We start from the raw sequence: 23,756 nt of genomic DNA, 5'->3' as shown, positions 1-23,756 counted from the left end.
TAGTGAATAGAGTGTGAGAACATAATATAGAGCAAATCCAGCTAAGATACTGTGACACATGCGTACTGTGGTTGCACAGCGAGCTTCGTTCTTCTTTTTTCCCTTAAAAAAGCGACTTGGGCGAATCGAGTGTTTGATTGATTGAACTATAGCCTTACCATTGGCGCTGGTTCGAGCCAATTTTCGCTTAGGTTTCGATTGGTAGAAGCAATTCCTCTCATAATGACTTAAAACGGAAGGTCCAGTGAGCACATCACATCTTTCGGAAGGTAGCATTCCTATGTTATGACTCATTCAGCCTCTGTCGTGGAAATATGTGAGTATACAAGCTACTAATGTGACTCCTAACGGTTGCTATAGTAGACCCCGTGGAACATTTCCCTACCTTTACCTTTCTTCTTCTAGTGTCATGGCATCAAATGCCGTGGACGGATCATGGTGGTGCGTTCTGCTTCCATTTTCTCTTGTCGTTTGCGATCTCGCCTAGCTGTTTTTCATCTCTAACTCCCAACCTCTTCATCATCCAATCTAACATCTTTAATCTTTGTCTTCCTCTCGCTCTTTTCCCTGTCATTTCAGCCTCAATGAACTTTCTTTCAATCCCTCCTTCTCTTCTCAACTCATGCCCAATGAAATTCCATTGCCTTTTCCTGATTGTATTCAATAGTTCTCTTTTCGTTGTATAAAACATCTTCATTCGACATCTTTTCTATCTATCCATCTTATTCTATCTTTACCTTTACCTCAATTTAATATACCGTAGTGTGTAATAATTAACATTTTTCGAACTTATCTTCTAGATACCAGCCTTTGTTATGTGTGCCTTAGCTCAACCACCATCTACGTTATGTGTAGCTCTGTCGTGGGACTTAGATTTGGCATACTATAATCCTATAGTTTTGTACATAACTTTGCATTTACTTACAGTCGTATTTAATTTGGTTTCAACAAATGACCCGTAACTATCAGTTACGCGCACGCGTACCGCAACCATGTAGTCATATTCTTCTGGTCCAGCTGGAATCTTCACACCTTTAGTCATGTTTGCGTACTCCTCTGTAAGAGCATACGTAGATATAATGAGCAAGATAATAAAAATAATAACTGTGTAATAATAATAATAATAATAATAATAATAATAATAATAATAATAATAATAAAGGTCAAACAAATATTTAAACAAACATGTGTGGCTAAATAACATTCCTGTTCCTTAAACTAAGTTATGGTTGGCCGTTGACTCAGAACATTTCATCCGCCCTTTGTTACTATATTATTATTATGGTTGATAACCATAATAATAATATAGGAGTGATGTATTGCTATGCATGACGTGTTATCGTACCGAATACTCAGTACGTCCCCAAATACTACCAAACCAAATTTGCAAGTGATTCGGGTGGGAATCAAACCACGACCTCCAGGTAACTAGTCTTAACAACTGGACCACTGGGGTTGTGCTTGGTGGATAGTGGTGAATCCGATCCCCAAGTGGCAGGGGGTACTGCAAATGCTCTTATGATGTGAGTTTGGGTCAGGAATCATAGGAGTGATGTTTTGCCCTGACGTAATACCGAGTACGTCCCCACATACTGGCGAAAACAATTTAAAAGTGACTCGAGTGGAAATCGAACCCACGACCTCCAGGTAACTAAGTATTCGGTACGACACTGCAGGTAGGGCAAAACATCACTTGTATGATATTTTCCTGACGTAAACTCCCAACTTAATAACATAATATAATAAACATAATACAAAATAAATTACCATTAAAGAACGTAAACCAGTTTGTTCCATTGTCAATACTGTACGAGTATTTGTATAAAAGGGGAAGATCATCATCGCGGAACCCTTCACACTGGACACGAAATTCTGTCGAAGTAGCCACACCGTGTACAGGGCTAATACTGCATATTCCTTTTAATGGGATGTCGTTTATATAAAATGTAAGCTGTGAAACTCCTATATTTAAAAAAAATCGATATATGATTGAAAATTTAAAAAGTTGTTAAGGAAAGTTATTCATAAAAAAAAAATCACCTAATGATGATTGGGAATGGTGAGAAATGTATTATTTGGAGCATAGAGAAATAGACAGAAATGGCCACAACTTTCATGGGTTCAAAATAAAAATAATGCATGATGGTATACAGAGTATAGAAGAAATAAATAAATAAATAAACAGTATATTATCGCCTCGTAGTATTTGTACATGAGCCTCATATCAATGCAGTTGCTCACACGAGTGAGTGTTGTTTTTGACGTGAAGAAAATCCAATATACTTAACGTATTTCCGATAAATATGCCTTCAATAGAAGGCTTTAAATAGAAAGTGAAAAAATGGAAGAAGTAGAATATGAAGACGAACTAGAAAACTGACAGAAAGAAGAAAATGAACAAAAGGAGGAAAAAGAAGAATGAAGATTGGCTGTTTTGTTTCTCGAAGAGCAATACTTTTAGTTCGTTTTCTGGTAGGTATGGTGCATGTGATATATGTAACCCGCTGAGAATTTGCCCTTAAATGCTCGCCTATCTGGTTAGCTGACCACTGCTTTGATTGTTTCCTTCTGTTGGTGGTATTGTTAGAAATATATGAAAAAATATAGTAAGAAGGTAAATTAATTAAATCAAAATAAATAAATAGCCTACATATAATCATTGTTACGCGCTTTGGGGCTTTTATTAGTGTAAGGTGCTATATAAATCTAAATTATAATTATTATGATTATTATTATTATTATTACTATCATTATTACTATTATTATTATTATTATTATTATTATTATTATTATTATTATTATTATGTTGATGATGATGATAGTGATGGTGAAGAAAATAAACAAGAAAAGGAGAACGAAGAGATCTATTTACCATAATTTACAAAATTGTGGTTTCTTGAAGCCATACACATGACACGGTATCTTTTCTTCTCCTCAAACAAACCTGGCTCGATGGATAAATTGGAAACATTTGTACCTGTTCCTGAATATTTTTGCACTTCATTTCCATCTAGCATCTCAAACACTTCATCGACTTCTTGATATATCTCCCAACTAAATGAAATAGACATTCGAAATTGTAAAACCAATAGAGCTGTTTTATTTTATTTATTATTATTACTGATGGACAGTAAAATCTTAGACAACTATATACGTATATATTCTCTGGTAAAATGTAGTCAACTTGAGAGTTCTGAACTCACAAACTGGAGTTTAAATCTCTAATTCGTTTGTACTCAGTTCAGACATTGCAATGGAGATTCGCCAAACCTCCCGCACAGTACAACGGGCACCCACTGCATCGTATGTACAACTGTCGGCTGACGAATCTAACTCCGCTCCCTGTGAGCGTTAGACGACGCGACTCCGTCTGCTGTCGGTAGCAGTTTGAACGGATCGTTATTAAAAACGATCCGTTGCGCGCGAGTCGTGGCATTGCGTTCTCTATGGAAACGCAACTGCCGACGACCGCCATGCACAGCAGTAAATGACCGGTTTAAGTCGTATCTTTCCAGCATTTGGCGGTATTACCCATTTAATCCTGGGTAAAGATAAACAACCCGGCAAGCAAGATTCACTCAAACACAATTCCATTAAAAATATAATCTCAACAACACTTATTAAAATCATTCCAAATTGGAATCACATTTAGACTCAAACACTAATTTCAATTACAATCGAATTCACAGGCGTTCGAATCCTAGAAATTGTGGATTATTAGCCTAATAGTTTATATAGAACTATTAGGCTATGCTCACACACACTATCTAACGGTTCGCAGGATCCAGATCAGGGGTGGCGCCAGGGGGTGCTGGGGATGTTCCCCACCCCCGTCGGGGAGGACGAGCACATTTTGTCGGGGAATAAACAAATAAAAAAAATTATTTACTTTTATTAAACTATTTTTAACTTTTCATCACAATAATAATAATAATTATTATTAGCATAATTATAATAATTAATAATAATAATAATAATAGTTCAACGAGTCTAATTAAAAATAATTTGCGTTCTGTTATGACAAATGCTCGTTTGGATAGCGTCATGATGCTTTGAATATATCGTGATAGGGGAAGCAACCTGGGCCTTGACAGCGTCGACAAATGCAAAATTTCCAAAATGTAGAATTTCACTTTCAAGAATGGGGATTTGAAAATAAATTAGATGGTTACATTGCATACTCTTTGTTTCTTGTTTTATTCAAAATATTTTGGTTTTGGAAGCTGATTTCGACATTAGAAATCATAGCCTACATGAAGTCATATTATAGTAGCTCGATGCCTATCAAATAAGTAATAAAAATTTGCCATAATTCGTCAAATATCCGTGGCTTCCAGGGGGCTTCGCTTCCCCATCGGGGGCCCTAGGTGGCCCCCCTGGCCCCCAGCCAAGTGAGACTCGATTCGCTCTACTAGCCCCCCCCCACCATCGGGGCCTTCAGCCCCTCCGTCGGGCAGGTCCTGGCTCCATCACTGATCCAGATTAATAACATTATGCGCTCACGGTTGTGTTCATACAAGAAGATGACTCTGGGATCACTGGCCAGGAACTTGTAAATAAGGATATGCGTATGTCTGGTTGCTTAATGGTAAAAATGAGAAAACTTGCTAACCGATAGCATGCACTCGCTAACCGCTAGCGTATCCACTACCGAACGGGCGTTCTCACACGCGTGCTAAATGTTAGGACTTAATGGTTAGGTCCCGATCTGGATATTACAACCTTATCTACGCCAACAATTGGTAAACAACGGAAACCAATCTAACCAATGACAAAAGATTATTTTATTAAAAGCAGACAACTTACTGGAAGTCAACGTGAATAAATAACATGACTATGTCATTTAAACAAAAATTTCCACATAATTCACAAGGCACCAATGTTTACCTAGTTCAACCACAATTAAAATTGTTTAATTGTTTAGGTTTGGCCGAGATTTATAAATCGTGGTATATATTAACCATTTGACCTTGACCCAAATTAGCCCTGCATTTATATGAATTAATAAAAACCTACATGTAAAATAATACAATTCCTGGAACTGGATTCGTCTCCTTATTTTCTAGAGAAAATCGATTTGTTGGCGTTTTCTTGGTCCTGCAATTCAGCTTGCACCTTTCGATAACATAAAGATGATTTGCTCAATATTAATAAAGTTATGCCATATCTTACAATATTTAAAAAAATATATTGATTTTGTGCCTTGATAAATGTCTATAAGCCTATTATATACTATATAATATCACTATGTACAAATATACAAAAAAAAAACCAATAATAATGATGCTCAAATAGGAACATATTTTTTTAATGGATATGATACTCGCCTTGACAGTGAGAAGTTGACGGTTTGAATCCCGTCAGACACTCTTTTTTATACAACTGACATAAATGAGCTTTTCATTGGCGAGCTATGCTTAATATAATTATTACAACATGCTCCTATTTGAGCACCATTATTATTATTTAACCATTTCTTTATATTGTGTTTACGGTGATTTGAATATTATTTACTACGATCTCCCGGCTACGACTTATAATATTTTCTAGCTATCTATGGTTGATAGAAAGAAAAATTAAACATACGCCATTTGTATATCCGGGGGATCCCCTTCTACGATGTACAGTGTTTGAGTAAATTCGCTTCTTCGACTACCTTTCCTAACAATCAGCTTTAACTCATATTCCATATTCCAGTACATTGTGTCTGTATTGATTGTTATATTGCCCGTTGTATAGTTCAATATACCTGCAATTTGCAAACAGTACCGTAAGTTTAAGCAAAATGAATGAATCGATTATTTTATTGATAGTTAACTACTAACTAACTACTAGTAATAAAATGATAGTTAAAATGAATATGTAGATAATAATGGTGGTACTACTACTACTACCACTACCACTACCACTACCACTACTAAAAATTATAATTGCATTCATTTTCGCTTTTCACGTTAACCCTCGGGAAGTAGCATGGTAGCTTTGTTATCACCTGTGGAAGTGTACCGTTTATGTACGATACCATATTAAAACCTTCGTAAACTATATCGTACTTGTTATACTCATAAAATAAATTCGAAATAGATATATTTGGACTTCTACCTTTATAATTCACATCTATCCAAAGCGTATTTGAGTCGATTTGTTTAAATATTGGATTATTTTGAAATTCTTCTGTATACTTTGATTGGCACATAGACCAAGAACCATAAAATTGTATTCGTCCTGGATTTGAATATTCATATTTAAAATCAATACGATAACAAGCATCTGTAGCTACTTTTCCAAGGTTTAGAACAAAAGGAACTGTCGAGTTCATTGTAATTGGTCCAAAGCCGTTCAACTGAAAAGTTTTAACAGTTTCCTGAACGAAAATGTTCTGCGCTACTGTACCTGTCTCTTATACACATCTAGATGTGTATAATAATAATAATCATAATAATAATAATAATAATAATAATAATAATAAAAATAATAATAATAATAATAATAATAATAATAATAATAATAATAATAATAAAAACAAAAATAATAATAATAAAAATAATATTACTAACTACTAGTAATAAAATGATAATTAAAATGAATACGTAGAGTTGTGAGTCCAAGCCACAACCGATGCGCCAACCACTTCTACAAGCACTGTATATAGGTCTGCCCCTAATTGAGGACCCTTAAAATTAAACACCACTTTTATGTGGTGTGTCTTTTATTTTTATTATTCTAATTAGAGACCAAAGCAACTAAATACCATGGACACCCTGTGTCCATGATCTTAATTTGGAGGGAGACATGTATTCATCATAGCATATACACTTTTTTTTATAAGAACACATTTTATATATAAGAACACTGAGGATGAAATTACTTTAAAATTAAGAACAAAATAAGAACAAATTGAGGCTGAGGTAAAATGTCAAATGAGGTTTTTGAAAAACCAAAAAATTATATCTGTACCTTATGTGCAGTAATGTAGGTGTGACTATGTAATACCCCCTATAATCAGGTGCACTGTCATTTGGGACCATTTTTACCAGGCCTTTTTTCTGGGGAAATTTTTCAGGGCCCATTTTTGCTGTACAATAATAATTTTCTATGTTTGAAAATTGTGTAAAATAAGAACAAATTCAGAACAAAATATAAGAACACTGAGCCTGGGCAAAATTTTACTGTTTCTTATTAAAAAAAAGTGTATGCACTTAATATAGCTTCTGTTAAAACTACTGTTAAAAATCACATTTAATATAAAAATAACGCTAAAAAGAAAAGATCGACATCTCGACTCCTTCATGGTGTCATTTTCAAGATCAAATGATGAAGTATAGAATATACAGCAACTATAATCAATAGAAAAAAGCTAATCTACAATGTCAAAGTTCATAACAGTGGGATATTAATCCCTGTGTTAATAAAAAGCTTTGCTTTGACAGAGTCACATTGTTTATTCAGACTGGGTTTTAATTGTCTAATAAATAGCATTTCAAAAATCACATAATAGAAACAAATGGTGAATAATATAATTATTAGCTGAAACCGGCTATAAAACAAATTCATAACAATAACAACATAGCCACATTATTAATATTATTTAATTCCATGGCTCAAAAAATAAAAAAATTACGAATAAAACATAATTTTATTTTGGATGAAAGAAGAAAAAAAAATCGTATGCAGACTCATTATACATTACCTCCTGGAGTAGGAATCATCGTACCCCCAAGTCTACCAAAGCAACCTCCCTTATCTCCATGTTGCCATTCAGGTGAATATTCGAATTCTTCGTTGATCTTCGATTCCTTTAGTAGTTTTGTAAAATTGTCATTCCATATCTCGAAAGTTTCTAAGTTATCTATAATACCCGTTCCATTGGCCTCAAAATTTGATCGTCGGCACATCCAAGTGAATTCCATCCCAGATTTATCAGCTTTGTCCACGTCAGGATCAAACGTTAAAGAAAGCCCATCGACTTGTATAAGTGTTTTCCATTTGATGGTACGATATTCTCCACCTACAATTTCAACTATTAGAGGAGTGGGAATTATTTCTGTATGTGTTGAGTCTGAAGTATAAAGGCCTATTTCTCCACCAAGCATTGTGACGTTTAACTCACTTCTGTATAAACCATAAGCAAGCAATCGTGGTTCCAAAACCAGTGTACGCAGACCACTTCCAATTGTAGTAACAGAAGGCGGGAGCGTAACAAGTGTTTCTCTTTCACCTTCTATTTTGAATACTTTCCAGTGGTAACGTGTTAAATCAGTTGAGGAACAGTTAACCTCAACGAGTGATTGGATTTTGACTTGTGTTGATGCCAGATATTGCCGATAATTCGTTTCAGGATTACATTGAAAATTATAATTGCATTCATTTTCGCTTTTCACGTTAACCCTCGGGAAGTAGCATGGTAGCTTTGTTATCACCTGTGGAAGTGTACCGTTTATGTACGATACCATATTAAAACCTTCGTAAACTATATCGTACTTGTTATACTCATAAAATAAATTCGAAATAGATATATTTGGACTTCTACCTTTATAATTCACATCTATCCAAAGCGTATTTGAGTCGATTTGTTTAAATATTGGATTATTTTGAAATTCTTCTGTATACTTTGATTGGCACATAGACCAAGAACCATAAAATTGTATTCGTCCTGGATTTGAATATTCATATTTAAAATCAATACGATAACAAGCATCTGTAGCTACTTTTCCAAGGTTTAGAACAAAAGGAACTGTCGAGTTCATTGTAATTGGTCCAAAGCCGTTCAACTGAAAAGTTTTAACAGTTTCCTGAACGAAAATGTTCTGCGCTACTGTACTGCTACTTATCGGATTTGAAGCATTAACTTTTATGAAATATGACCCCGGATTAGTATACTTATAATATGCCTTTGGTTCACGTGTCGTGAAGATGTAATTACTAACTGGTTTCGTCGGATCATTGAAGTTCCAGGTAAATAGCACTTCAGTTCCATATAGTATGTCAGCGGTCACGACTATGGCCATATCCAGAGGCGCATACTTTCCAAAGAGATCATATTCAGCCGAAGTATTCAACATGCTAGTTAGATCAATATCGAAAAATTTTATATCTTTTTCCAATTGCTGGATCTCTTCGAATACCTCAATACCGTATTCTACCGTATCGCTGCTTACATTATTCCACACCATAAACTTGATATTGTAATGTTTGGCAATGGTATAGTTATGCTCGATCGCCAGGATATGTTCCAACTCGCTAGTGTCTTTAGTTGAATCCATGTATCCAAGAGTGATTACGTCATCCATAAGGCACATCGCTCCCCTCGGACAAAACCTGGTTCCATCACCAAAATCAATTGTAAAATAGGCATCAGTAGCTTCTTCAAACTGCAAATCTCGATATACATCGATTGGCACAACAACGTAAGATGGTTCCCCCTCTCGGTTCAATTCTAATTTGTTTAAATAGCGTGAATTTACTTCAAAACGTCCAACAGGACGCTGAGTAATAATTACCAAAGACACTAAAGACGATGGATCAACAAAGTTTTCTGCGTTAACAGTAACGTAATATGTTCCTGGGCTATCAAATGAATGAACAAACGTAAAAACCGACTCACTCGTGTTGTACCTTTCCGAAGAATCATCGTCAAAGTCAATAGTGTATCTCATTCGAGAGCCCCACGTGACAGTTAGGCTCATCTCAATTACTTCATCGACTTTGGCGAATACATTATGTACACTGAGAGTAAGATCAGTAATGACCTCTTCTAAATTGACATAACATTGACGGTTACCACTGCTAATTCTGTTATAAAGTAACACGTTAATTTCATAAGAATCCCATGTTGTGACGACTAGATTGTGTGCTGAAAAATTACAACACTTAACATCACTCGTGTAAGTTTCCCTGTTTTCTTTCAATATACCATATATTTCATAGTTTGCAAATACATCAGTTGGAATTTCAGAAGAATTTCCTTGAAACGAATAGATCACAGTGAAACCGTAATTTTGGTTTTGGCTAATTGGAACGACACTTGCACACTCTAATTTCAAATAATCTGTGATTCTGTTTTGGACGATGATTGTTTTGTTGACGATCATTTCGCTGACGTTATTTGAACAGTAAACACTGACGTCATAAAATCCCGGGCTTGTATAGACATGAGAAAGTAAGATGTTATTTTGGTCTCGTTGCATTATATACTCATAAAAATCTACATTCGTACTATCGTTTAAGTCTATTGTACAAAAAAGATTTGATCCAATTAACATGTCGAAACCAATCTGGAAAGTGTTTCCAGTTGCAACGTACTCACTCGAGTACAATATATGCAAATCAAGTATTTCGTATTGTACTAGAAGAATAATATAATCTTCAGCTTCGCTGATTGCATTAATTAATCGGATTGTGATATTTAACGGACTCAACTCATTAAAAAATTCAGTAGTCGTCGAAACGGAAAATATTATGTCTTCATCTACGGCCTGCACTATTTCTGTATTTGTTGTATAATTCAATTCGTTTAAAAACAACTCGAAAGATGAGTAGACACCTGAAAATATTTTTGCTGCAATAAGAATACTTTTGCTGTTCCATTTAATTGGGCCTTGGGTTACAAGCCTAAAACCCATAATCCGCTCTGTGTACATTACGGTCGCCATAATGGTGGAGAAGCTGAACATATTTTCTGAATGAATTGTAATCGGAAACACCGCTGGTTGACTAGAAGTGAAGCGAATGCTATTGGTTCCTAAACAAAACAAAAGTAACAAGCGAGATTTCAATTAGCGTATAATGAACCTAATGTATTATTTTTTATTATTATTTGATAGGATTTATATTGCGCACATATCAAGAACTACACAAGGCGCTTTTTTCCCTGGTCATTGGATACAGAATCAATCATAGGCCTACACAAAGTGCAACCTCCTCCATTCCCCTGGGAGTATTCCTAGTTATACGTGAAATCCCGACTACTAATTTCATTGGAAATCATTCACCTCCTACCAGGTACCCATTTATTCTCCTGGGTGAAGAGAGGCAAATGTAGATAAAGTGTCCTGCCAAAGGACACGTGCAGTGTGACCAGCATCGTTCTCGAACCCCTGACATTCCGACTGAAAGTTCAACGCCTTACACGCTGCCCTACACGCTTTGATATCATTCCCAATGTAGGTTATAAAATTTAAATTTGTTGTCACTGCACTTTTAGCACTATTATGTTAATCATCTAAATAACTGTATGAATAGATAATATTAATAATGTGGATTCAAAGAAATTATTGGCGACTGTGAACCATTTTCTGATATTTTACTTAAAAAGTAGTAGGCTTAGTAGTAGTAGTAGTAGTATTAGTACAGTAGTAGTAGTAGCAGTAGTAGTAGTAGTAGTGGTGGTGGTAGTGGTAGTGGTAGTAGTGGTAGTAGTAGTAGTAGTAGTAGTAGTAATAGTAGTATTGATAGTAGTAGTGATAGTAGTAGTGATAGTAGTAGTACCGGTAATAGTTGTTGTTGTTGTAGCAGCAGCAGTAGCAGCAACAGTAGCAGCATTAGGAATTAAACATACCTTTGCAACCAAGTATCCCAATTTTAAGAAACACTGCGTGCCCATTGGAAATAATATCAAATTTTATATACTGTGCTGTGAAAATCTCGTCAAACATGTTGTACTTTAAATCATTTTGGTCTTCTGTGTTGTTACATTTGAATACCTGGAAAAGAGTACATATTACGATTAATAAATCAGTTTATTTGTTATATAGTATATTGATATTAATAAGAATTAAACGTAGAGCGTTCCTTGTAATAAAACGTCAGTGTTAACGTTAAGTCAGTGTATGGATGCGTTTGTAGGGTGCAATTGGGCGTTGAGTTGGCTTGACAGAGTAGTATCGTACATTGTGCAAAAAGACGCGTAAAGAAAAGTCACCATCAGGAGTTCGTAAAGGCCAACTTTATTAGACAGTATCGTACGGCGTAACCCGACGTAAGTTGCTGCTGTGTCTGGTCTTTGTTAAAGCCATACGCAAGTACTGTAGGTAATCGTCGTGACTATATCGGGGACATCGTAGAATAAAAAGCATGCTCAATATTCTCATGACAACCTAAGACTGTCCTGACGAATAAACACCGGGCTAGGTCGTACATTTTTAAATGAACATTAATACTTACCTTCCTTCTGCCATTCGCAAGGCTTATATTCTTCCATGTATTAGCATCCATACCATAAGCAACATACAAAGTTTGAGTATGGTAGCCGTTAGGACTAAAACAGTTTGTTACTATTCCTGATATGTGGTGTCTTCCTTGCAAAACCACAATTACCCATGGTTCATCGTCGTCTTCTCGGGAGAGCCAACCAGAGCCAAAAAGTCTAACATCTTGGTTTGACATGCTTCGAATGCTCGAATAGATTGTCTTTGAGGGGTCACTTTTGATGAAGTCCTGGCACGCCATTGGCTCTGTAAAACAACATAAATAATCATATAATGCCGCAATCTAGATCTATGGATTTTCCCTATTTTTTAATGATATTGTTGAAACTTTCAATATCCTACTACACTTTTAATTATTCTAATTATTAAAATAACTTGCATGGTCACAAAACAACAAACTCGATTGAGCTTCTTAGATTAGGAATCCTTTTATTGACAATATTCCTAATAATGTAGGTTTCTAAATATCTCCCATATCATTTTGAATATTAAAGATTGTTATAAATTTGAGTGTACTGCTGACTGAATGGTAAAATTAAGGAGTATAGAGGTGCAAGAGGTCCGACTCTCGGAGTTTCGTTGGAATGTAATCCTATTTCAAAAAGTACTACTTATGAACTAAAAGTGTGCGTCCTTCAAAAGGCGAGTTTTGAACGCCATTCGAATCAGAGCCGTAAATAGAGTTTGGCCAACTCGGTTTCACGGGATTCTGCTATACCCTCGTGTGATTGGGTGAATCGCAATCACCGGCCATGTTGTCACCAAAACAAAACATTGGCAAGCCACAAACTAACGCGATAGGATATATTAAAATCCCATAATTGAATTGTCCTCATGAACAGAATAATAAAAGAAAGTTTATGCAGCATCAGTGTTAAAAAGCTAATACGCGCGCACGCTGTTTGGTAACAACATGGCGCCATGCGCCAAGTTGGCCAAACTCTCTCTATCTACGGCTCTGATTCGAATTCTAAGAGGGCGCGCCCTATCTTGTGGTAGAACTTTTCTTAACGTTTCATTGTGTGCTTTCAAAATCAGGGCAGTCAGGCCTCTTGCAATTCTATACTCTTTGGTTATACCATGGAGGTATTATTGAGAAGGAGATCACTCGGCAACAAATCCCTTTGACGCGACAAGCCTATGTGTTCCCCGCTTTTGGATCGCGCGCGGGCGTATTGCCCTATAATTCACATTTTTTTGTTAGCAACAACCTGGCAACGACATGCATTTATACGCTTCCAGCAGAGCAGTTGTGCAATAAAACGTTTGATTTTAACCCATTAAATATCGACTTCAAAGGCATCGCGCAAACGTTCTTTACGCGCTGCGGCAACTTTGGTCTTGGTTCATTTGCATAGCGCTGCGTGCGCGTAGATTTGCCGAGTGATCTCCTTCTCAATAATACCTCCATGGTTATACCTAGACTGGCCTGAGGTCAGGGTACCACAATGGCGGTATAGATATTAATCAGTAACCTGGCATGAATCAAGTATAGAATGAAGCTGGTATATCTTTAAAGTTTGTAAAAATGACACAATTTTTGTTTAGCTGGATTATTTTAAAAATTTATTTTTGTACATTTTATTTATGTTTACGTGTCCTGTGTACAGACATATGGCAAAGATGTTGTAATTGAATTGGATATGTTTATGCAGGAAACTGTACAATTCACCGCACATCCTTTATTCTGCTCATGTTAATTGAATAGTACTGTCAAGTTTGTAAGGGAGTTATAGAGGCATGACATCTCTTTGCCTGTAATGTATTTATGACTATTCAGGCCTAGCATTCAAACAAAATCAACATACCTTCACAACCAAGTGGATAAAAGGTAAGGTTAAAGGAAGTTTCAGGGACTTCTTTATGAACTAGTCGCAAAAATCGGCAAACAACAGGGTAGCCAAAGCTATTGACAACATTTCCTATTGTAATGTTTCTTCCATCAAAGACCTAGAGATAGAAAAAAATGCAGAGTACATTATTTGTACCTCCTCTATAATTTATAAACTAGGGATTAAGTGAAATATATTTGTCAATAATATACCCAAAAAAAGTGATCGTACAAAATAACCCATCTCCGTTCTCTGTCAGTACTTGGTAACCTGACGTCATTTGTTAATTGTTGGTGGCAGACTGAGGGAATCCTCATTAAAAACGATCTGGAGTGCGTACTCCTTCGGGTAGTTATGAATCGCTTCGACCGAGTATGTTGCTCGGCTTTACACATTGATGAGATAAGTTCTTACAAATAATGATAAATTACAAATATAGTAACAATATATGTTATGTAACATTTACCAGAACATTTATGAAATACTAAGACAAAGTTGTTACACATCTTAACAAAACGAAACAAACCTCATTTTGCCCATTTGAATCAAGAATGGTTTTAAAATGACCGTAGTCTATAGAGTATTCCACATAAAATTGACCCATAGAAATGACCACAACGCCTGTAACTGTATAGTGCTTGAGCAAGTCCACCATCACAAACGTATCCGCGTCAGAATATGTAAATTGAGCAGACGGTATTCTGTCTTCTACAACACCAACTGAATGACGACACAAGCTTGAATCTACAGGAAAAAATATTGACTTTCATTTGCCAAACTCCCAGAACAGTAAGCTGCTTCATTATTAGGGTGTGTCATGCCGACGTTCGAATGCATCTTACTTATGTTTAAAAAGTCTCCCCGCCAGAGACATATTTTCTGAACGGGAACCCTACATTGAATGCGTGTAAAAACACGCATTTTTAGAACGCATTCCTAACCGTGTTTTTGTTTTGTGGCCCTTTTCTACTGGGGAAAAAACATGTGTTTTATAATAACTATTTAAAAACACGTGAGCAAAAACAGGCCCTTAGAAAAATCAGTTGTAATACATATCAAAAACATTTTCCTCATATCAAAAAGTGTTTCTCTTACCGACCCCAAACATATAAAACGAAAATTAAAATTGTCAATTACTAATTATGTGACATTTGCAATGCGCATAGGCATCACGACATTTTATAAGAAATATCATATCATACCTTTACAACCCAGGAGTTCAAAACGCAGACATATCATTTCATTAGTTGTAGGGATTTCTACACGAATAATTCTGGTCTGGACAACTTTACTGAAAACAACCCACTTTTCCGAATCATCGTTTGCTGGAACAATTTGTGTCACCTATTAATTGAAATATTAACCTAAATGCTCGGCATTTCTATGAAAATTAAATTTACATAAATAATTATCGTAATAAAAACTAAATTTACAATGTTCGATATGTATATTTTCAATATAAAATTTGTACCCCAAAGATCAGACCTGAGTAGCAAAGAACGGTGACTTACGAATAACTTGTCTTTCAAAAAGTTGTATTGTAATTGTATTTCTGCAGACGTAAAACCTAAACCGGACATCTTATTTCTTAGTTAAACAATACTCTTTTGCCTCTTCCTTTTGCTCCAATTTCCATTATAATTAAACTGATAACATTATATATCTGTATTCTTTAACGATACCTCAACCCCATAGACATACTATTTATCTTCTCATCCTAGTACTTCTCCAATATAACACTAGAACATATGGTTGAAAATATACAGAAAACACCAACCTACCTTATCCAGGTTCCCTTTGATATAAACATACTTCCAAACTAAATTGTCGTCACTGTGTGCAAATTTCAACGCTAACGAAACGTCCACATTGGCTTCCAATTTAAAAATAATGCCGGTGAACAACTTCAATTGTTGAAAAATAAACGTAACCGTAGGATTAACGTCACTTGAAGACAGGCACCAAGCTGTACCATCATATCCGATGCGAACTGAATCGGCGTTGAAGTTAACTCCATTTGAACTGATCTGGTTATTCATAATTTCTCCACTTTTTAATCCCATATCGTCAAGACATAAACTATGTGCTAAAATATTTAGAAATGATTTTAATCTACATTTTTACAACTTTTTAAAATTTCAAATGGTCCCCTACTAAAGATAGTGAAATGAATGATTGAATATTTTTTCATCCAGAACTTCAATCATGTGATTAACTGTTTGATGACGTACTTACAACGCACGCGTACTGTGCAAGCTGCATGACATTTTAGCTGGGACACAGTAACTTATTATTTCTTGAAAGTTTGCATTAATAAATAATAATAATAACAAGTTACATTTATATAGCGCATAATGCACAGTGCCTCTATGCGCTTTACATAAAATTATAGAAATTATAGAAAAGATGTTGAATTTACAATATAATAGGGTGTGGTGGCAAAACAACGCTAGGTCTCAAAGGGTCAACTATCCGCCTCTGCCCTAATTACTACAATTGTCCTACCTTTACAGCCAATGAGATCAAACCGCAATGCTACAGGCCTGGTCTGTGAAACGATGTTAACTCTAAAGAACTTGGCATAAATTGGTTCGCTGAAGATATTCGTCACGGCCGTGTTTGCATCAAAATTGCCTATAAAGTGCTACCGATAAAATTTGTTCATTCTTTCAATACGTTATTTTGAACCGAAAATCATACAACAAAATTATGTACTGTGATATTAGTAATATACAAATTGTGTTAATGTTATTAAAAATTTCAAGAAACAAAAACATTGAGAATATTAATATTAATAGATAATAATAATAATATAATAATTATAAGAAGAATTTTGGTTGACAATAATGGTGGTTATATGTTATAGAGATATTTATATAGCGCCTTTTCTTTGAGTTAAACGAAATAGACAACTGATAATCAAACAAAGGAAGAAGAAATGGATTATGCATTACGAAGATGTGTATAAGAGACAGCCCCCACCCTCTCGAGAACTGTACGCTGGTTGTAACGCGTATATTGTAATGAAATAAAACAGAAACTACAATAAATCTGCTCCAAAATTTTTCAAGTGTGTCACATTTTAATTAAAAGTTATTTTTAGCCATTGACTTTTTTATTTATTGCAATATTAGGTATTCCTTATATTGAACCGAATAGGTAAACATCAATATTCTCGTGATACTTGGTGTGAGGTGAGGCCAACAGCAGAAACCTGCCAGTGTTGACTTAATTCACTGATGAGTAATGCACAAATTTCGCCAGAAAAAATAAATATATTTAGTTTTTGTTTAATCAGGGCTTGCCCTAACTTTTTTTGTTAACTAGCCCACTGGGCTAGTTTACTAGAGATTTTACTAGCCCACAGACTATCTTACTAGCCCACAAGCAGGAAAACATTTTGTTTCAAAATATTCATTAGCGACAATTAAATTTGAAGGTTGATTTGCAATTTCATAATTTCTGTAGCTTTGCTGTTTGAGTACGCGTACCCCCTCAAATTAGTGTAATAAATTAAAAAAATCTCTAACTTCTTATAGCATTGAATTACTTAATTATTAAAAGTTGAACATTTTATAAATATCATTATGAGAAAATAATATGAATACAAGGTAGTACATTAAATTTAATGTACCTAAATTAACCCGATTCAACGATCAAACGATCTTCTGTTGATAGAGAGATAACATGCCATCCTGTAGTGGTTGGTGAATGACTTGGGGATCATCTTAATAATTCAACGTTCTCGCATGTGGAGAGCTGAACGCTAGCTAGAGTGTTCTCTCTGGGCTGCGGTACCTCTTGTGCAGGGATTGTCTCGAACGTTCCGTGTTTTTTTTTATTTTTTTTTTTTTTAATGTTTTTCTTGCTAATTCTCCACTAGACAACCGGGCAACATGAGGAGTAAATAGACTAGCCCGGAGCGGTTTTTAATAGACATTGTACGCCGGGCTAGTACTAAATCGAGCCCTGTTAATTTATCTTGGTCATAATCTTGTAATCTTATCTAAGCTCAGTCCAGATTATCAAATTTTCTTTGACAAAAAAACTGTTGTATGCTGTCATCACGACCATAATAGACATGTCACATGTTCAGGTGTAGATAGTACGGTCTCACAGTGCTTTAATGCAAAATACTACACCTTACCTTTTCGGCGCCTTCCTCCATATCACCAATGATCCAATTATCGCCACTAAGGCCGTACGTCACAAAAAAGTGTTCAACCCAACTGGCTGTTTCACAACCGCATCCTTGCGTCACAATACCAGTTATGACGTATATGTTCATCAGATTTATCTATATATCAAACAATACACAGAGTTCCATCTTCAACGAGTAGTGATAAACAGCATATAGTCGAATCTATCAAAATATTCATCTATGTCTTCTTAATCCCGCAGATGTAAACACAAAGAGCGCGCAAGTAGTAGAACATTTCAAGTAGCTTTTGCTAAAGATGGTTATTATGAAAAGAGATCAACATTCGAGAACCACTCGAATCACTTTTACTGTTAGGTAGAGGTATGCATTCAGTTGGAGAAATTGGACCGAATAAATAACAGGGGAACCTTAGAATCTTAAAATTAATCACACATACAAATAACTGATAATCAAACAAAGGAAGAAGAAATGGATTATGCATTACGACAGGAGGGACAAGAAAGTTTTTTAAATACGTGAAAACAAAGATTAATTCGAACACTACGTCGAAAATGAATGAGGACGTTTGTTAGGGAGACGGTTCGCACGTGGCGCCTTGGGTCGGACTGTTCCATTTTTCGAAGGGGAGTTCCGTTTTGGGAACAATGGCAATTAGTCGGTTATCCAGGTAAGTATTCACGAAATAGACAACTGATAATCAAACAAAGGAAGAAGAAATGGATTATGCATTACGACAGGAGGGACAAGAAAGTTTTTGAAATACGTGAAAGCAAAGATGATAGAATTGCAAGAGGTCCGACTGCCCTGATTTTGTATGCACGCAAGATAGAGGGCGCCCTATTTACGGACGCCTTTTACCTTCCTTTGGAGGACGCCTTCTAGTTCGTGATAGTACTTTTTGGGATAGGATTGCGTTCCAACGAAACCCCGAGAGTCGGACTTCGTGTAGTTCTGTACTCTTTGGTAGAGCAGGTAGAAACGACGCAGAACAATAATGTGCCTATACCTGTATCCACTGATTCTCAGTATTTGCTGGAATCCAGCCGCCATCTACATTGTTCAGTCGACCAAAATAAGGAAACGAATTTCGCTCTGTTGTAGAAGTTTCGAATTGTGTGTCTGAAAACTTGCTTTGAAATTCTAGACCCAATTTACTCCGGCAGCGACCTAATAAGGTTTACATTTTTTAAGAAGAAAAATTAACTCTATAATTTGATATCCTGTTTAATTTAATTTGTACACAATATAAACTAAATATATAAAATAAATAATTTCATTTCAATTTGGAAGAACTAAGAACAGCCATAAACTTCAGCGTGTATCGCATGACTGGACACTCAGTAAGCAGCTTCCAAATAAATATCTGATTTATATGCCTATTTCAGTGCTATGCAGACACAATAAGTATTATAGGGTGAATGAAGAAATTCTTGTTTCTTACCTTCATTTAATCCAATAACATTTGTCAACACCAACCCATCAACCGTAAGTGATTCATTATGTACAATTGAACTTGGCGGAAGTGTTAAGTTAACTGACTCAGTCTGTCCAATCGTTACAGTTGTTGTCACGTCAGAGCCTTAGTAAAAATATACATTATTAAAAGCGGGAGTTTTCAAAGCATCATTGAGACGATTCTGTTAAAGATTTTTGCATAACATAATTAGATGCAGTCCTACTATATGTATAAGGGCATTTATGCCTGCAATATAATTATTTGTATGTGATATAGGTCAAATATGTATGTAGTTTTTATTTTTTATGTGTATTTGTTTTCGGGGTTTTTACTAACTTCTTGTTTATCTGGGGATTTTTTCTGGAGCTACTTTAATGTGGTTATCGTTTCGCATTTGTCTCTCGGAACGAGCTGTGGCATTCATCAAATTAAGGCCAACTCAGACAGCGTCGGCCGACGCAGCCCGACCCGATTTATCGTCGGGGACAGTCTTAGGCTATGTTCAGACACAACGACTTACGCTAGCGTAACGTTAATCGAATGGTGTGAACTTGTGCGCGGCGTAGCGAACGCCAGTATTATCGCGCAATCACTGGCGTACGGTAATCCAGCAACAGACCCCAGATTAGCGTACGCCACTGATCTACGACAGTCACGCATCGGTGATTTTGAACTCAGCCAAGATTTGACCAATCAACATATAATAACATTTTTATTTCCCACAACATTAGAAAATAATGTAAGTGTTTGTAGCAATACCTTTAAATTAACAATAGAGGTTTTTGTTATTCTCTTACAATACAATACGAGGTTCTTTACAAATCCAACATTAAGTCCTCCCATCAATTACAAATGGAATGGTGTATTATAAAAACAACTGTAAGTCTGTAATTGAGGCTTATGTTTTCTTAAGATTATCAAATTTTCTTAAACAAAAAACTGTTGTATGCCCATATATAGTCAAGATGTGCCTATACATGGCCACGATGTGATGTCATCATGACCATATTTAGGCATGTCTATACAATTCCATAGCCTTGGGCTCTAGAGAGTGGAGTTTGACAGGAAGTGAACCCATGACTCAGAGATTTGAAGGCAGTCAAGCACGTTCACCTTATCGCTGCTCCATTCCAAGCTCGTATCCTCAATTGTTAATTAGCTGTATTAGCTGATAAGATGCTCTCTAATATTAGGGTGTAATGGATTAAAACCTTTAAATAAAAGAGTGGCAAAAACGCCATCAACCTACAGTAGTTATTGAGGTTTTCTCACACCTTTAGCCTTCAGGACATTATGTACTCAAATTAAGCAATAAAATAAGCAAACGCAGTTACCGTTTTTAATACTGGATATATGTACGTCATGAATCGGAGGGTCGATGACTCGGATAATAGAGACATTTTTATTCATCCCTCCAATCAATACATTAAACGAGCACAGGGAGTCATAATCATTTATATCCACATCGCATACGTGTGATATAAGAGCCCGTGATCGCCTGTTGACAATAGCCCTAAATACGTGATTGGGTTTATTGCTTGGTACAAGGTTGCTTGCATCGATAAATTTTAAGTTTGCGTCATTCGTCATGTATTCCGTGAATTTTGATGTCATTTCTTCTTCTATTACTCCGTTACCTGTTATATATTTATAACAAATGAGATCGCCTTTTTGAACACTTATTTCCTCTATGACTTTTAAATACTGTGGTCCTTCCAAAACATTGTCAAATGGGAATTGTTTTACCAACTTAAGGTTAATTTTTGGTGGCGATGTGAAGAAGACATCACTGGTTGTAGAATTAATGCATTGACGTTTTCGAAAGCTATACGATCCAGAGCAAATCTTTTTCCATACACTTCGCTGTTTTTCACATGAATCTTCAACAGGGATGTACGAATACGAAGAGAAACAAAATCTGTAGCCGTATGAATCAATAGGTCTATAAAGCTTTAAAAAAATATGTAGTTTAGATAAGTTATGATGACAATTTGTAAGCACATATATATAAAGGAATAAAAAAAATAAATGTTTTTCAAACTTGTTATCAGAAATTTATTTGCCTCCATTGGCCTGTGCATCAGAGTGAAAAAATTATATCAACGGATTGTCATTAATGGGAGACCTAAAAATATAAAATGCGGGCAGTATAAAGACGCCAAATGACACATAATGTCTGCAGTTTTTGAGATAATAATAGGGCCCACTCAGTGGCAGAGCAAGAATTTGGAAATACAGCTGAAATTATGCATGACGTCACCATACAAGCCACACACCTCCCGCTGCTGAAGTAGTGGTAGTATTTAGCAACTACTATACCAGGGGTGGGCATAAAAATGGGTCGGAGGGGCAAAGTGAATTTTTGATTAAACACCGAGGGCGGCACCCAACCTTTGTTGTTTCCAAAAACCTCCAAGAACTGCTTTTACACCAGTTTATTCTAAGTTTTATTTTACTGTTTACATAATTATATGATCGGTGTCGGGCCATAAAAACAATGTGTTTTCTAGCCAATGTTGCTTGGCGGGCTGCACACATAGAGTTTTTAATTCATTTTCGCGGGCCGCAAAAAAAATCGCTGGCGGGCCGCACTTTCTTTGCCCACCTGTGTACTATACTTTTATAGACACATGCGCTTTATGTATGGAAGGCAAGAGAGGACCAATTTAGAGCACGGGCGTGTAAATGCTAACTGAGAGCGCGTCGTACGACGCAGTCCGACGCGATTTGTTGACGAGTCGGATCAATACCGTAGCCAGGATTTTCAAACAGTGTGGAACAATATCAGGGTGGACCCACTTTACGTGTAAATTCAAACAATGTGGACCCATTTTACGCAGAAATATGAAAAATCTGGACCAATTTTATGCATAAAATTACATAATTTGGACCCATCTTTGTGGACCCATTAGAAAAATTGTGTGGGACTGTCTCAACTATCCTAATAGCTGGCTACGGCATTGCCTCGGATCTGTGTGAGTAAAAAGCACACACACGATGGTCTACGTCGGAGAGAGTCACGTCAAGAATAATTATATTTGGCTTTAAAACAGATTTATTTTACCATAAAAATAATAACTTGCTCGGAAATATCACTCAACACTGATTCTAAATGCTACCTCTGACAGCGTCGTACGACACAGCCCGACGCGATTCACCGTCAGGAAACAGCCTTAAGCACTAGAACGATTCGATAATGATTTATCGTGTATACGATAACAAACTATTTTAACAAATCAAATCAGATGACGTCATAATCATGGAAAAACGACAAAATCGTTGCTACTACAACGATTTTAATGTTTTTCCATGATTATAACGTCATCTGATTTGATTTGTCAAAATATATTGTTGTCGCATAACTGATAAATTGTTATCAAATCGTTCTAGTGTAAAATCTTCTCTTATTTCTTTTTTGAAATTGATTGTTGATATGACCAAAAGTATCCTAGCCACTGCGAATAAGGCCATGATACGCAAAATACGACAGTGTAGGCCTACTGCTGTACACAACCAGAAAACAACGGATGTGATACCGGTTCAACATGACTGCGCTACCAGCTTATCAGACCCGATCGATACCGAAAATCTAGCCACAGCGTTATTCTAATGAATGAATTTACATGCTCCTTATACATTTTCTTTCACATATTTACCTTCAATACAATTCTTCCCTTGACTTTGTTGTATATCTCAAACCCCATTAGTCGACCGTCAACCTTTATCGGATCGTTCAATTTGATGTAGTACGCCTTCCCCGTGTGGCTTTGGCTGTTTGTTTTCGGGACCAAGTAATTACTGCCATATGAAACAATATCAGTGTCTGGTAGACAAAATACAGTTACAGTAAATATATAATCTGGTGGTAGCCATTGTGTCTGCGCTGAACCGTGGAGATCTCTAGGTCCCCGGTTCAATTCCCACCGCTGCCTTTACTTGTGTTTCAGTTGGAGGGCTGAAATACAAGTTGAAATAGCGCACCGCCTTTTGGATGAGACGTTTAAAACGTTGGTCCTTTGTGCATTAATGGCCCATGTGCACGTTAAAGAACGCAGTGCACTGGAAAAGAGTAGGGGATTGTCTCCCGGTGTATCCTTGGT

The 23,756-nt window shown here is 36.0% G+C and overlaps 2 protein-coding genes across 2 annotated transcripts in view; both read right to left on the bottom strand.

Moving 5' to 3' along the window:
- Positions 1–20,113, bottom strand: part of LOC117103671 — a 24,706-nt gene extending 4,593 nt beyond the window's left edge. Inside the window, exons 1-15 of the mRNA XM_033244271.1 lie at positions 19,207–20,113; positions 18,186–18,335; positions 16,544–16,682; positions 15,820–16,124; positions 15,241–15,382; positions 14,565–14,782; positions 14,015–14,156; positions 12,163–12,452; positions 11,558–11,702; positions 7,691–10,741; positions 5,587–5,749; positions 5,017–5,115; positions 2,873–3,054; positions 1,768–1,962; positions 926–1,056 (exon numbers count right to left, since the gene is read on the bottom strand). Of these exons, the coding sequence (XP_033100162.1) occupies positions 926–1,056; positions 1,768–1,962; positions 2,873–3,054; positions 5,017–5,115; positions 5,587–5,749; positions 7,691–10,741; positions 11,558–11,702; positions 12,163–12,452; positions 14,015–14,156; positions 14,565–14,782; positions 15,241–15,382; positions 15,820–16,124; positions 16,544–16,682; positions 18,186–18,326 (5,343 nt within the window). The 5' untranslated portion in view covers positions 18,327–18,335; positions 19,207–20,113. The remainder of the gene's footprint in view (positions 1–925; positions 1,057–1,767; positions 1,963–2,872; positions 3,055–5,016; positions 5,116–5,586; positions 5,750–7,690; positions 10,742–11,557; positions 11,703–12,162; positions 12,453–14,014; positions 14,157–14,564; positions 14,783–15,240; positions 15,383–15,819; positions 16,125–16,543; positions 16,683–18,185; positions 18,336–19,206) is intronic.
- Positions 19,201–23,756, bottom strand: part of LOC117103659 — a 13,212-nt gene continuing 8,656 nt past the window's right edge. The window contains exons 9-12 of the mRNA XM_033244261.1: positions 23,313–23,479; positions 20,991–21,606; positions 19,642–19,779; positions 19,201–19,367 (exon numbers count right to left, since the gene is read on the bottom strand). Coding sequence (XP_033100152.1) covers positions 19,201–19,367; positions 19,642–19,779; positions 20,991–21,606; positions 23,313–23,479 — 1,088 coding nt within the window. The remainder of the gene's footprint in view (positions 19,368–19,641; positions 19,780–20,990; positions 21,607–23,312; positions 23,480–23,756) is intronic.

This window comes from Anneissia japonica, unplaced genomic scaffold (assembly GCF_011630105.1).
Source record: "Anneissia japonica isolate Jap-2015-1 unplaced genomic scaffold, ASM1163010v1 scaffold1065_len1792383_cov172, whole genome shotgun sequence".
Classification (NCBI taxonomy): Eukaryota; Metazoa; Echinodermata; class Crinoidea; order Comatulida; family Comatulidae; genus Anneissia; species Anneissia japonica.
The sequence above is the reverse complement of the archived record's forward strand: the minus strand, read 5'-3'. Positions and strand labels throughout refer to the sequence as shown.